We start from the raw sequence: 16,316 nt of genomic DNA, 5'->3' as shown, positions 1-16,316 counted from the left end.
ACAAATATGCCTTTGAAAAACTATTATAGATAGTTAAATAGAAGGCATGATTAATGAAGCAGGTGGATTACCACAAGGCCCTTGTTACTTAAAATATTTCTGCACTTACACTTTGTAAAAGGAGTTTGCTGAAAAAAAATTAGAAGCAATGAGAGAAGAACCTAGAACTCCCCCTTACAATATTTTAAAATACACTCTCTAAATTACTGGAGATGTACAGGGTTTTAGTTGAAAGCTGCCTTTAATTTTAAATGAGTCATAAACTAAAAATTCACGCAATCCTTTTTTACAAAGCCCCTTTTAAACACAAATTATGGCATACATTTCCCTTAGTAGGAAAATGAAGGAGGAGACTGCTGCCAAGTAGTGTGTGGCTACTGCAGGGCAGAGAAAACATAAGAAGCTTTTCCTTCCCCAGTCCTTTCCTGAGAAAATCTCAGTCCTCATGGTGCAGCAATGAGAGGTGAGAGGACTCTAATGCATGTTATTCAAACACTGCTCCCAAGGGCAGCTTACTCCCAGCATATCAAAATTCCACATTGGTTATCAGGGCTTTCACTGTACATGTGAGAAAAAACTTTCCCAATGCCTTGGGTTAGTTCTGATCTTTCCAGTAATTCCGAAGTGTTCAGGGCTCAATTTTCACTGGTGTCAACTGAGCAGCATGAGATGAAGAGGAAAGCATCTTTGACAAATCATTACATACTGAAGTAAATCTACAGGTGGCACAAGGCACCGATTGCACAGAGGCACAGAATGGTGATTAGGAGCAGGAGAGGATGTTCTTTTAATTAAATGCAGAAAAAGAACTGAAAAAATATTTAGCTAGACTGCAGCCTAGATCTTCCCTCTCTTTTTATTCAACCAGCAAATCTCCAGAGGCCTTTAAGTGGATAATCTTTTTAGAATGTAGATAATCCAATTTACTGAATATCTTTCCTGCAGGACAGCTTTGTCAATATATTTACCATACAATGTATACATCCTTAGTACCCTCACTTTAAACAAATGTCCTCTTTAATCTGTGTTATAACTGAGTCCCCCCTTGCCATGCTTAAACAGCTTGGTGAGAACCTGTTTTTTTTCAGATGGCTGATGGCTGCTTTCCAAGACATTAATTGTCTTTCTGAAAAGGCTTACTGGAGTCAACACTTAAGAAAACAGAGCACTACAATCAGCAGAGAAAAAAAAAAAAAGATCATTCAGAAACTAATTCCTGGAAGATTCTGGCTGCTTATCTCCAGATATAGCAACACATCTGCTCTTTTTTTGTGCCAAATTGTAGGAGCTGTTCTGGCAAATCTGGAAACGCAGTTTACCTCATCAGTTTACTGTGGGTATTTGCTAAATTGCAAACTCAAGGTAGGCAGAGATAAATACAACACCACTCAGGAAGCATTATCTTTGTGTCCCTTAATCACACTGGTTACTTTATGGTGAGAGTGAGCCTGATTCCAGCGAGACATTCCTCTGATTCACATATCCCAGGCTTCTTAAATCTGCAGTCCCCCACTCCTGGGGAAAGGTCTTTAACCATGAGGCTGCCATGCCAAAGGAAAGAGTGGAGCATCACTTCTTTTTATTGAAGAGTCTTCTCCAAGCAAAGGGTCAGTAATTCTGTGGACTTTGCTGCACCTGCAGCAAATACAGATTTAGGTTTAGGAAGGACCAGGCAGGTCTAAGACTTTGGAGTTGGGCTCTGTTCCTTTTGCAAGAAAAACACATGGTTTTCGTGCCTATATTTCCCCTCCCATCCAACAATTCAGCTGTATGCCCTAAAAGTTGACCTGGAAGGAGTGTTCCATTTAAATCGTTGTATTGTAAACTGAGATTGCTTAATGCAGGACATCAACACCCCTCCAAAAATGAACCAAAGGACATAGATTGCATATAAGAACTAATTTTGGAAAGAAAATGGGTTTGAAAAGCCATCTCTACAATATTAAACAGACTATGGCACAGGTCTTCCTAATGAGAGCCAGATAAATAATCTTGTACCCATGAAAAGGTCAGTAAGTCACCATTTTAAAGCAGTCTGTCTCTCTGGCATATACCCAAGAAGACCAATTAGCAATTCTCTTCAGTACTTCTAAAAGACTGGTGAGAAAGTTAAGGTTGCCTGTTTCTAGAAGGTTTAGGCTATTCAGCACTGCATTTTCTCAGCATTTTCCTCTCCTTTGTTTTTTTGCCATACTGGTAACGATGATGCAGGAGACAAAGGGAGTGGGCTGAGCAAGAAATGTGTTTGTACCCAAGTTGACAGAGATAATAAAAAAAGCATATTAATATTCAAGAGCTGGTGGCTGTAATGAACCCATGAAGCTGATGAGGGGACTGACAAGTCTAGCTAGAGCTTCTTGCCTGCCCATAAACAAGACCGAGTGGCTATACAGCTGTTTTTGTAGGAACAGAGAGAAAGCCTTGCCAACAATGTGTTGCAAAAGTCATTAAAGTAGTGGGCTGTAGTAGCTGGGCTCAATTTTGGACATTGAGACTGATTAATTTTTTTTTCTCTGTGTTTTCTAAATGAAAACCACCAGCAAATATATGTTTTTCTGAAAGATTTTCTGAATTGTGTTTTTACAGTTCTGCTACAGCCACAAAACTGTGCAAGGAATCAGAGCATGTGTCTTGTACCCTGCCAGACTGTCCCCAGAGCTGGGAACTTCAGAAGAACCACAATGTTCCAGGAAGGGGCAGGTACCCAAGTCCTCATGCTTTGAGATGCTGGTTGCAGCTTGGTCTCTCTGTACCTCCTCACACAGTCAGACAGAACCACCTAACCTGTTATGTGACAAGATATTGATGAAATCATGTGCTATTCCTTCCTAACTTACAGTAATTAATGTGAAAATTAGGCAGCGATGTACAGGTTTACAAGTTTCCAGGTTTTACAAGTTTCCTTTCCTGGCCTTAAAATTTTTATCATTTCTGCAATAGCTGCTCCACACAGATGCTTTACCCTTTTATGAATTATTTTAAACTATAGTCCCACATGTTTACAACTTTTTGCCTCTGTATTATATAAAAAACCCTGAACAACCACCACAAGACCCCCCCTAACTGAACTGAAAAACTATCAATCTATTAACCTCCTCGACATCTCGCCTTATATTTTCAATATTGCCTCCTCCTTGTGTCAGGCATCAAGAGGAAGGTGAATATGAGAACTGGGTTACCTTCACCAGATGCTGTTTTACAGCTTTCCATCAAGGTTTCTGCTTTCTCATTAAATTAACTACCCTACCCTTTCAAATAGCAAAGCTTTCTGCCTTTTCAGCTTCCAAAAGGGCAAGCACCACTCAGTGAAAGCAGGGGATAGAGAAAATGGCATCTTTCCTACAGGAATGTGCCAGAACAGAACACGAAGGTGTGGCTGTATGTAGAGAGATGATCTGAGCATGATGTAACTCAGCATCACGCCTGGCTCATTGGACGTAGGAAGTCCCCAACAATAACTTTGTGTCCTGCTCCTGCTCCCTGTGTTGGGAAATGATGTAGCTCCACTGAAGCCAACAATATGGAGCTGATTTTTACCCCCAGCACATCTTCCTCAACCCTTGTCAGCAGCACAAACCCCACATCAATCTGTTCATAAGCTCTGAGCCACGAAACCTGCACCTTTTGTATGGTCTATAGTCATGCAAGACTGGGGGGTTTTATCTCCTAAAATGAAGGCACAGAGGGGATGCAGCATAAATCCATTAGTGGTAAATACCACAGGTGGATTTTATGAACATAACTCAGAGAAAAGCTTTGGCACAAGAATGAATGTGGATTAAGTGGCCGTGAATAAAACTAGAAGAAATCTTCTAGTCACCAAAGCATTGAGTTTCTGGAAAAGCCTCTCCTGGAAAAAAACAAGAAAGCAGGGAACAGTGAAGAGAAGCAAGAATGTCAATAAAGCACTTAATTAATGGGATATATGAAGTGGATCCAGAAAGAAATAGGATGCAGTAGCTGGAGAGTCTCTTCTAGCCCTCCTTGCTCACAAGAGAAAAAACCTTAAAAAAGCTCCAAAACGCATTTTCCTCTGATATCAGCTAGCAAGAAAAACTAGCTGAAGAGGAGAAGGAAATGGTCAGGTAGACAAAGCAATCATCTGTATTTTTAATCTGTGGCTTCTATAGGTCATGGTATTGCTGCTGAATTTTTATACAGGCAGAAACCCCAAATGTTTGAGTCAACATGTATGGGAGTGTGGAATGACAAATGTTCAGAAGAGGCAACATCCACTAGTGCCAACAGAAAAGCTTTCACTATTTCAGATATTTAAAGTGTGAATTTACCTTTACCGATGATTTCTGTGTCCCATATCTAAACAACCACTGAAATTAGTGTGTTCTTTAGTGTGTTCACATTTCTTCTTAAATTTCATGTGAGATAAATGTGCTCTCATTCTTTCTACCCATCTGTACATCTGACAACTGTACTCCCCATGGTAGCTTGTTCTGGGGATTTTACATGGGATAAATAAATGCTGTGGTTTTGTTCTTAGGTGGCCAGAGCTACTCAAAGCCCATTCAACCACTGCTGAATGACTCAGGCTTGAAATGGGCTGAAAAAGGCACGTGATTTCTCCTCATGACAATGCAAACTTGAAGCTTTATTTCCCTACTGTCAAGAGAAAACCTGTTCTAGTTATGCAAACACAAAAGTTAAAGTTTACCAAGGTGCCTGATGAATTTGATAAAGTGGGAATCAGTCAAAATACTGGCAAGAGCAAAAACCCTACTCCAAATCTAGCCACATATTCCAGTTCAATGAGGGCTTAAACTGTAATGTCTTCTGCAGTGCTAACTACACCTTATCTCCTAAAGTCCAAGTCTTAAATCTCAAATCTTAAAGTAAAAATTCAAAGCAATGCCCCTTGGCATTTTTGAGCCCAGAAACTGTCAGATACTAATGATTTTCAGAGACTTTAAACACTCCTTGGCTTACTGGGAGCTACTTATCAGACCACTGACCTGATTTCATCATGTATTTAAGAAATATCTAACTAGACAATGAAATGCTTACTTTTATGTACTGAAATGTAGAAATCATGACCAGGCTTCTTGGATGAGTAAGGAAAAGACGTCTTGCATGAATAAGGTTTCTTGTGTCAGTCAGGAAAATCAGATGGGGGTTATGTGCTCAGGTGGGCAGACATACAAAAGTTAAGTTGGGATCCTGCTGGGTGAATCAATTGGCATCCTGCTCATCAAAGGGCACCATTTGAGCTGTATAAGCTATGACCATTATGGTGCATATGACATTTCCTCTGGCTGAGGAAATAAAGCTGTACCATACATCAATATGTTTGTATTTTGGGGATCTAATCATCTCACATCAAACATTTGTGAAGACCATGCCTATAACACTACCTTTGCTAAAGAAAAAGTAATTTGAATGCTTAACAACACCATGTATGTGACATATAACAGAAGGCAGCACCATAGCAAAGACAGAGGAGAGATTTTTTTTGTCCTTAAGCTCTCAGGAGGAATTTCAGCCTAAACTTGTTTCTAGACACATAAGAAAGGTCCAGCTCCTCATCACTCATTTCAACCTGTTGCTTAGAAAGGCTCAAGAAACGTGTGTGGGAGTCCTCCGTGGAAGTTCTTATCTTCAGCTTTTCTGAGGACTGTGCAGGCATGAAAATGTGGATTGACAATGTGCAACTGGTAGTGAGGAGAGGCCATTATCCTGTTTTATCACCAAAAGTGCTCAGCACCAGCTGGACAGATACAGAAGCGTGTAATTCAAAATGACTCTAGGACTTGTAAAGAACAAAAGATCTTACAAATATCTGAGGCTTGGAAGGTGTTGGAAGGCGTCTTTATCAATGTACACGAGGTTGTTGGCTTTCTCAATTCTTCTGCAAAGAGGAAATGAAACATCAGGAAAAAAAAATGTCAGTACATTGATCTTAAAATTGTGTTTGTCCCATGACATTGTGGAACAATATGCTGAGATTTTCTTTTTGACAGCAGATGATCTGCATGATTTCAGGGAGCAGCCTGCCATAGACTGGCAGACCCTACCACCTTTTGATCCTGGCAGTGATCTGAGGATAAATTTTAGGCTGAGCAAGTAAAGAAATGGGAAGCTAGATAAGAAGATGGAAAAGACAAAGGGAGATTTCAAATGCTCCTATATTGCTACAAATTCTTCAGTGCTTACCTGAACCAAACTGCAAAACCTTTGATACTTGCCTATAATGAATCTTTATAATTGTCTCCTTTGCATTTAGATTGCTCATTACTTACATTTCATGTAGTTTGGGAAGGTTGGAAAACACATTTGCTTCTATGACCTCCAAGGCATCATTCTGTGAGATCTCTCTGAAAAATAATTTAGAAGTCAAGATATTTCAAGTCATGGTGAAGCAGAAAATGGACAAGTGAAAAATTCACAAGGAACTTCTCCAATTACTGATGAGTTTTAAAAACAAGTTGGGTATCAGATAAGAAAACAGAAACACTGATGAGTACTGCTGTGGCAAGCAACAACAAGAGTCAGGAACAAACATCTGAGGCTGGAGTTTGCATCTGCAGCAGCAGCCCTGCACATCCTGCTGTCACCATTCCCTGTGCATTAGAAGTCAGGATCTATCCATCATGGGCTTCTGGACCTCTGACATTACTAATCGCTGATAGAAATTTAATGAAACCTTTTAACTCAGTGAAGAAAAGAGGGGGTGAAGGTGACTGAAAACAAAGACAGCTAAAAAGTTCCCAAGAAACATGACACAACTTCAGCAACAGGACACTGCTGTCTTGACCTAATGGGAAGTACAGAGATTAAAATTAAGCCACCAGAAGATGCACCCTTGTTAACAGCAGCTGGAGACCATAGGAATGAAGAAGTCTTCCACACCTTGGACTAAACCCTATTTTGACATGGTCTGTAAACAGTTAATGCCCACTTACAGCCAGAGAGCTACAGAATATAAAAGCCTGGTTTACTGCTATCACCACACCAGATTGCATCTCACCAGAATCACCAGGATCACTGGAAATATGTCCAGAGCACATATTTCTTTGGTTCCATAATCTGTGGGATGGCAAAGACAGGGCTCAGGCTCTGGTGTAATTTAGAGCTCTGGAGTTCTCCTGGTGAATCAAGCGGGCATTACTGCAGTATCACCTGTCCCAATCACATCCCTGATGCTGGCACTGACCAGGAAGGTCGAGGTAAAGACAGCCATGCCAAAAGGTTCCCTGCTGTCATTTTTTTTGGAAATGGTGCCAAAATGTTATTTTCCCAGGCTGAGGTCAGCTGTAGGAAGTAAAATTTGTAATACAGCTGTAATTCAGTGATAGTGTTATGGTCTATTGCATTTTAGTCATCAGGTAACTGTGCACATATTTGGAATGAAACCTTGGAGAAATAGATTGCAAACTGGATGACACTTGTTCCTGGATATCTCGTTCTTTTGAAATGATGATGGCTGCAAATAGATTCAAACAGGCCTGAGGTAAAACAAGAGATTATAATGTCAGGTGCACAGTCAAAAAATAATCACAAAAATTAATCTGAGGAATATAAATGTATTCCATTCTCTTCCGTGAGAGATGAACCATACCTGACAGATTAGCTGCCCATTTAAGACAAACAAAAACCTTGCAAAAGAAGATATGTTTTTCAGCTGACCTTTTCAGTTTTAAAAAAAATGCCTTAGTGGTTTAATATTTTTCAGTTTAATAAGAAGTTTTCCCTCCTGTTTCCTCAAGTTTTTTTTATGGAAGAAATCCAGCTCTGCTCTGCTCCAGGAGCTCTAAACTGACTGGAGAATAAGAAAATAAAAGTACATGAGGACTGACAATAGGTGCTTGGCAGGGTGCACTGAGAACTGGGTTTGTTTAGCAGTGCTGAACCACCAGCTCACATGTGAGTGTGTTCCTTTTTATTAGTTTTCAGTGGCAGCAAAATGTTTCAACTGAGGCAGGGATTCCTTCATGCCGTGGGAGATACAGCCCTTGCAAGGGGTGCTTCAAAGACTTTATATTAACTTCCTATTTTCTTTAAAAATAATTGTAAGTAGAAATATCCAGAAGAATAGAATAGAATAGAATAGAAGCAAACATTCTCTACTATGAGGTATTTATTTGACAGTATAAAATTCACTTCTCTATCTACAGTCTCGATGATTTAACAACATGGGAGGCGTCTCACACTCTTAAGGCTTGGTTTAGTTTTCCTTGTTCTTGTTTTGGTGGTCAGATGCATATTTGCCACTCCCCACAATCTAAAAATCAGTAGTCTAGAAGAAAGAAAATCTTCAGAAAAAGTGGCACATTTAATACCAACAAATACATTTAGCCAGAAGACACTTCATGCCACCAAGAAGTTCAGGGAAAAAATGTCATAGATTTGTTGGCCTTATACAGGGAAAAAAAGGTTATTAAGAAACCGTAATACAGTAGTGACCTCACCCAGCAGATAGTGCTGCTGAGGGTAATAATTTTTTATGATCCAATCTGCTATCTAACTTTGGAACAACTTGGATGACACAGCTTTTTTAATGGATTGCTTAAAAATGAATGTTTCTGCATCAGAAGACTGTTTTGGCTTCCTAAGAGTGTGGTAGGTTATTGGCTTTGTTTCGATTCAAGAAATGGAAGATACGGATCTAATTAAGGTAGGGCACAAGGAGGCCATGGCACTCTGGAAGGCTTGGAGAATGCATGGTGAAGGAAAGAAGTGAAGAGAGGAAGATAGAAATCTCTAAACTGTTTTTGCAAGATTAGGTTTTTAAAATAGTAAGTTTTTTAGAGATTATGTTTTAAACAGAATTAACGCTTGTGTGAGGGGCCTTTCACAGACGTGGGAAATGACTTGGCTTTCATTCTAACATTCCCATTCACAGGTACAAAGGCCACAGTCTTTTTTTTAAACAGGTAATGAAAATATGGGCATATAAAAATACGTCCATTTACAATGACTTTTTGTCTTCCAGTTGAAGCAAACCACTGCTGCAGCTGTTGAGGTTATGAACATCTCAAGATCAGTAAAAGCAACAAAAAGGAAACTTCTCAGTGGCAGAAGGCAGTAACCCTTCTGGTGCTGGGCTTCATCCTCTGGGTTCAGGGGATTGCAGCAGTAAGGGAAAAGACCCTCTGTCCCCTGCAATGAACTACATCCTCTGCTATACTCTCTTCAGGAAAACCTGTGATGACCTTGATGCCTTAGGTTTTAACTTGCATATTTTTCAAACCCTGTACTCCCTAGTGTGTAACTCTGAAGTTTCCTGCAGCCTGTTAACTCCTGCTCTCTCGTGCTAGGTAGACATAGCAAAGCCTCTCCAGGCCTGCTCTCCAGGGACACTCAGACTGTCCTAGGCCCAAAAGTATAAACCAAAAGCCTCTAAAGTGGGGGCAAGCTTGGGGAAACGACATCATTAACTGAAGCTTTAACTGGAGAATTAACCCTGATATGCAAATGAACCAAACCTATAAAAGTGTGAAGAACTCACGACCTGTCGTCCATCTTGGGTCCATTTTGAGAGTAGCCTCTGGCTCCCCAGGGTGTACCTTTGAAGGCCCTTCAAATAAACACCGACTTTTATTCCCTTACTTTGTCTACTCTCTGTTTTTAGGTGGCCTCTCAAGGCATCACCTTACCCACCATTGTTCTCTGCAGATGAATCCCAGTTTTGGGCTGCACATAAACCTGACAGGGCTGTCATTCAAGCAAGAAGGATAAATAAAATAAAACCATTCTGTTTAGGAGATCAGTCACACACTGTGAACAATAGGCAGTACTAATCTGGGGTTTGGCTGCCTAATTAGTGTGAACTATTTATTCATACCTGGCAAAAAGTGCACACCTGCTCCTGGAAATCCCAAACAACACTATCTTGGATACAGGTATCCATGACATTAAAAGTGCAAACCACTGCTGCTCACATCAAACAATCAACTCAGCAGACTCAGATCCTCTGTAGAGGAGAGCAAATAATACCTGAGGCAGAAGCTACAAAGAGAAAAAGGCATTGCTGGCTAGTGTTTGTGCAAGTGATTTGTCTTACAGTATAAATACACACAAACAGATGATTGCTCATAATGCATATCTGATTATATGTCATCAAGAGAGAAGATGAGAATCTTATTATGTTGTTTGTTTGGAATGAATGGCACTATTAGTGCTACTGGTAGCTATGGCAGGAAACCCAGCCGGCAATCCCATCATCACTTCTGAAACAGGCAAGCCTTTAAATAGATGGTGTGCTGAACAGTCAGGGGCAATTTCTTAAAAAACCCCAAATATCCAAACCACCCAGTGGTTGCAAAGTGCTTAGGCATCTGCCTGAGCTTAGTGTTCACTGCATGCAGAGTTGTACTGAAATCAACAGTGATCCTTGAAAGCATAAATTGTTTACTCAAATACAGACTAAAAGATGAAAAAGCATTCAGTAAACACCTTTTACAAAGGACAACTGCTTTTATTTTTCTGCAAAGAGAATGTAGGATGCTAAGATGCGACATCACATGATTAAGGGATTTCCTCTAATTTGCCACTAAAGTAGCAAACTGGAATCATTATTACCCATTCCCCAGCAACTGACTGCAGTGTATCACTTCCACATGTGACAGTCAGAGCTTGTGTTAGAAGGGAGAGAGATGGAAAATTGTTTAATCTGCCTGCAAATCTGCCCTCAGGCACGGCCGGGGATGCATCTTCATGACATCTGTGGCAGAGCCCAGTGTGATGCTTGGGAAGGATTCCTCTTCAAACCAGCTGTACTCAGAGCATGACCCGTAAAAATCAAGATACATTGAAATGGCCTTTTAAACAATTCTGTTAGCAAGGGACTTAGAGTTCCTGGCAGTTTCTTTGTAGTCCACTAAAGGAAAAGTCTCTTAGACTAACCAAAGTCTTACAGAAAAAACAAGACTCTATTAAACTCACAAACTAATAATCTTGGAGCCAAGTGGTGTCATATTTCAAAATAATAATATACAGGAAATTTATATCTTTTATGATAGCAATTCCTTTCAGGATCAGAGCAGAGCACACAGGCATAAGGTATAGGGTAATTTCTTTCCTTGCTTGGAAATATGTCTGTTTTTTAAAAAAAAAGTGTGTTTATGTATGTGTGCCTTTATACAGACACAGAAGGTTAACACAGACCAGTAAGTGGTAACTTGTGTCAAAAGAAGAGCAGAGCATGCACAAGGCAGAAGAGCAGCTTAGACCAGCATTAGCCCCTCACACAATGCCCAGGGTTGTGTGATTTTGAGCACGAAGATCTTGTAATTCCAGCAGCGGGAATGACATAGAGAAACTGCTGCCCACCTGGTGAGCTTGGCTGTTTGACAGCCACAGTAAATGTGGGATTTATGGATTTCTGCATTTCTTCTCCCTGTGGTGGACTAGCAGAGGGGACTGCCCTGTCTGTAAAGGCTTCTCTGGTCCTTGCTTGGTGTGTGCACCTTGCCCACAGATGGTGTGAAGGAGGGATTTCCCCCTCTCCGGTCACACGGCCCTACTCTCTGGTCCTGGTGGTGAATTAATCCCTGTAAATTCCTGCAGCCTTCCTTAAATTCCCTTCCAGAGCAGGTACCTACACAGGCTATATGTCGGGGTCCCTCCCCCCCACCATGTAGCCCTGGGAGAGGGGCCCTGGGTGGGAGGCACGGGGTTTCCCTGCCCCTGGTCAGCCTCATTCCCCATTGGTTGTTTTGTGTTCCCTGCGCGGGCAGAAGGACCCTCGGTCCCGTGACTGTAACAGTTCCTCGGCAGATCCTCAGCCATGCGTCTGGAGAAATAAACATCTCTGAAAATATCTACCAAGAATCAGTCCATATACATTTCTTTTCCACAGCCTCCTTGTTTGATACATCGTGTTACAGTATCCCCACTGTAACAATAGTGGAGAATGTGGGCAGAACGATCCCCGATCCCTAAGTGACTGATGTGTGTGAGTAAACCCTAGAAACTTTGGATTCCTCTTCTTGTTTTTGTTTTGCTGTTCCATCTCTAAACTATGGAGGAACTGTGGGAAGACCCTTGGCTCTCAGAGCCTCAGAGCCGCATATGGACATTTATCTTAAACTTAAAAAGATTCTTGAACAACAATTTGTAAATTTTAGCTTAATTCAAGCTCAAAAGGAACTGAAACACTTCCTGGCATGGTTAAGAACTTTTTCTATGCTTCTCGGGATTTAACTCTTACCAAAGACTTTTGGAACACCGTTTGGACACAGTTGATATTTGAGTCAAAATATATGACTATGGAAGAATATTTTCATGAATATTATTAATTACCGAGACTGTTGAGCAATGTCAGCTGTGTCCTGGCAAAGGGAAACCTGGCTCAGGGACCATGCGACCTTGGCCACGTGCACGGAGCGCTCTGCGAGCAGCAGCGAGGCAGTTCCCGCGCGCGGGCGGAGCCACGCGAGCCGCAGTGTCGGTGGTGGAGCGAGGCGCGGCGGGAGCGGTGGGGCCCGGTGGTGCCCGCCCCACCCCGCGCAGCGCGTGGTGGAGCGAGCCCCGGGAACGCCCGACCGAGAGGGGCGGCGCGCGGATGGCGGCTGGCAGCGATGGCGGTAGAACGGAGCCGCACCCAGCCGAGACGCGCGCTGGAGCAGGGCGCGGGGGGGTCGTCGCTCGGGGGCCCGGCCGAGACGTGGGTACAGCGCCTGGAAGCGGCAGCGAAGCTGCGACCAGAGGAGGCGACGCACAGAGAACTGAGCGGCGCGGCCCGGCCTGGCCTGTGCAGCCCCGAACGCGACCCCGTGGAGAGAGCGCGCAGGCACCAGCAGCTCCAGCGGCCCTGGCAGCACTAGCAGCCCTGGCAATTCCAACATGGGAGTGAGCAAAAGAGAAAGCAAGAACGCAGGGAGACAGAAAACAGCAGCCACTTGGAAAAAGGAAAAGATCACTGTAGCTAAGGTTTTAGGAATAGTAAAATGGTATCATGTTAAACAAAATTATGGATTTATAATGAGATGTGACAACCAAGAAGAGATATTCATTCATAGAACTGCTATTAAAAAGAATAACCCTGAAAAATATGTCCCAAGCTTGGGAGATGGAGAGGTGGTGGAATTCAAAATTGCACAAGGTAGAAAGGGGTTGCAGGCAGCGGAGGTCACTGGGCCTGATGGTGTTCCTGTAAAAGGCAGTATATATGCTAAAAATTGTAGTCATGTTAGACAGTATCTCCATTATAAGCCCCCCTACAGTCTCCCTTTCCTAATCCCACCTTTCCCTTTTATCCTGTATCCTATTACCCCCAGTGTATTCCCAATCCATTTTTTTCACCCATGGTTTCCCTCACAAAACCATGCCTTTGCCAATTGTTTCCCCAAAAATCCCTTTCCAATGCGGAGTGGGGGATGAAAAGGGGGAGAGAAGAAATTAAACCCTCTCCTGCCTCAGTTTCCCCACAAAGCATGCCCAGAGAGTCCTGTCTCCCTCCTGTCAGCCTTAAGATGTTCCGGAGAACATGTTTGGACATTCAAAGACTCAGGAGGGTGGCTTGTTTTGTTTTGAAACTGTCCTTGCTGTTTTCAATGTTAGGTTTTACATCTCCTTTTATTAAAAATAAACAGGTGAAATGTCGGGGTCCCTCCCCCCCACCATGTAGCCCTGGGAGAGGGGCCCTGGGTGGGAGACACAGGGTTTCCCTGCCCCTGGTCAGCCTCGTTCCCCATTGATTGGTTTGTGTTCCCTGCGTGGGCAAGGACCCTCGGGTCCCGTGATTGCCGCAGGTCCTCGGCAGAGCCCCGGCCATGCGGCTGGAGAAACAAACATCTCTGAAACAGCTATCAAGAATCAGTCCATATAGATTTCTTTTCCACAGCCTCCTTGTTTGATACATCGTGTTACAGTATCCCCACTGTAACAGCAATACACTTGATCTGTTCCCCTTATATTTCCTGTGATACATTATAATTGGGTCTTTTGGCCCATTATCCTTAGCCTTTGGTACAGCTTTTTTGTGGCATAGCTATCCTGTGGATTGCTATGAATGCTTCTCTTTCACTCTATAGGTACCTGCAATCAGCAGTGATACTGGAAGTTTAAGGTACTGATTCCCAGAGCAGCCGGCCTCACTGTGCTCTCTGTACTGCAACAAATCAACAGCATTGTGTTCATTTAAGGGAAAAGAGAAGGGAAAAAAAGGCCAACAATGCTTATTTTCCCCCTCTTTCTCTAAATATAAATACCCTTTAGAGCAATTTTCCAGGTCAGTTAGTGGTTTGACTGATGCCACAATTTATGTCAAGCTTCAGAAGTAAACAGCAGCAATGTGGTGTCGCCCAGACAATCCTGCCCAGCATTCACTGGGTGAGCCCCCACAGGACCAGCCTGAGAAGTGTCTGAACTGAAAAATTAAACACCTGGCTACCTCCGTCTCCTCTGTCTCTCTGTCATGGATGGAGTGGCTCTTATTTCTTCAGCTTGATCAGAAACAAGACGGTCTGAAATCTACTTCTGAAAACTTCCCTCTAAAGTGACAGCAAAATGCTACTACATTGATTTAAAAAGGTTACAAAGGAAAAGCCATTTTTCTTAAAAATATTAGAGACTTTTGACCTTTTAAAAATAGATAGTTGACACTTTCTCCTGTCACCTTTCCTTGTGAACATGAAAAACTTGTCTCCCCACCATGATTTATTGAACACTGGGGAGTTACAGGGTAATATCTCTTAGCAGATATTGACGTTTCAGAAATGAAATCAAGGACTGACTCTTCTCATCATCTCTTTACTTTGCTGAAGATACACACACATGTTGTGCTGGCCTTACTAAATAAGTGGAATACCCATTTAACCAACTGAACACTGATAGCGACTCCACACTTAGAGCCAGGTAGTGTATCTACATCAGTCTTTGAGGGAGATTATCAGGAGGTGCCAGTGCTGTGCCTTCCTGTCTTCTCCAAAGGGCATGAAACCATGTTCTCAAATAAATCCGTGCAGGCTTGGGAAAAAATAAAATGCAAATTTCCTCAAGGCAGACAGAAGCAAAGGGGATTTTATTTCTATCGGTGCTTTAGTACCATAAAGCCAGCAATCCAGATGAAAGTCTGTGGAGAGTTTGGTTGCATCAAATTAATTGTCCGTGTAATGGTTTTAAATCGGTCTCTCTAATCTGAAAAAGCACATGATTACTCTGCAGAATTGGGACTGATAACAACCAGATCCAACAGACGAAGCTACATCATTAGAAGAATTGATTTTATAATCAGTACAGTTTGGGGGGATAGATACCTCCTCATACTCCAGCACTAGGGAGTGTATTACACCTATTTCAGTTTATTGCCAGCGAAGCTGAAAATGCACGAAACTTTGTAGGGCCAAACAAGAAAAAGGGTCTTCGGAGGAAATGGCAGCTTTCCCCAGAAATCTGGCTCCACACAGGCAGCCCTGAGAGATGGGGCTTAGAACTCAGTGCCCTCCAGCCCCTGGGACAGACATATCTGCTGCCCCCAGCTTCAGGTATCACTAAATTTTATCTTTGACCATGAAAGCTTGCAGGGAAGACAGAAAAATGTGTGTAAAATAAAAACACTTACTTTGTCAATGGCACTTTTTCCCCTCAGGCATGATGGGCTCCAGAGGATGTTGAGACCATGCTATCAGACAAAGATGGGTGTTCAGCTGAGGAAGGGGCCTTCTTTTTCAGAGATGCTGATATTCCTAACCTGTAACTCCTTCCATGGAAATGGGCAAGCAGCATTTATTGCCCCTTATCTTTTATTACTCCTCTCTTGGCTTTAGTAGCCATCTAATGATGAATAGTTTATTAAGATGGCCTGGGCAGATGAAGAAATTACATTTGACAATCATTTGGAAGAGCAGCTGAACGAGGAAGTGGGGCAAAAAATTTCTGGGGAAAATCAATAGGCAAACTGTCTTGGACTGAGAGAACATGTGGCTTCCAGAACCAAAGTCTAGTGACAGCCTTTCCACACGGATCATCCTGTAGCAGATGCTCCCAGATACTTCAGCAGACAGTTTTGAAATGCTTTAAGGAAGCACACATTCACAAGAGGCCTCTGGAGGACAGTTCATTACTAATTCCTATACATTGCAGAAACAGGAAAATCCAGAATAAGCAAGTGCCTCAGATTGGCACAATTAAACATTTTAGCTAAGAGAGGAAATTCTAAAAAAAAAAAATCCCTCTTCCTCCTCAATTCTGGCATTAAAAATCTTCCCAGAACACTGAGTATTATTCATCAGAGCAAAAAATATAGTACATACACCCACTTCAGTGAAAATAAATCTCCATGACTTGACCCATCATGAGAAAAATATTAGCACTGCCTAATGTTAAACCCAATTATGAACACAGACATCATCCAACAGCTG

At 42.2% G+C, this 16,316-nt stretch overlaps 1 protein-coding gene across 7 annotated transcripts in view; it reads right to left on the bottom strand.

The window, feature by feature from the left end:
• Window positions 1-16,316, bottom strand: part of LOC116441366 (follicle-stimulating hormone receptor) — a 214,991-nt gene that overhangs the window by 22,836 nt on the left and 175,839 nt on the right. For 5 of the 7 annotated variants that reach the window (XM_032103184.1, XM_032103177.1, XM_032103182.1 and 2 more), the window contains exons 3-4: window positions 6,252-6,326; window positions 5,786-5,860 (exon numbers count right to left, since the gene is read on the bottom strand). The exons of the other annotated variants lie outside the window; for them this stretch is intronic. In XM_032103184.1, coding sequence (XP_031959075.1) covers window positions 5,786-5,860; window positions 6,252-6,326 — 150 coding nt within the window. The remainder of the gene's footprint in view (window positions 1-5,785; window positions 5,861-6,251; window positions 6,327-16,316) is intronic. 7 annotated transcript variants of the gene reach the window in all.

The sequence above is a fragment of the Corvus moneduloides genome, chromosome 3 (genome assembly GCF_009650955.1).
Source record: "Corvus moneduloides isolate bCorMon1 chromosome 3, bCorMon1.pri, whole genome shotgun sequence".
In the NCBI taxonomy this organism is placed as follows: Eukaryota; Metazoa; Chordata; class Aves; order Passeriformes; family Corvidae; genus Corvus; species Corvus moneduloides.
The sequence above is the reverse complement of the archived record's forward strand: the minus strand, read 5'-3'. Positions and strand labels throughout refer to the sequence as shown.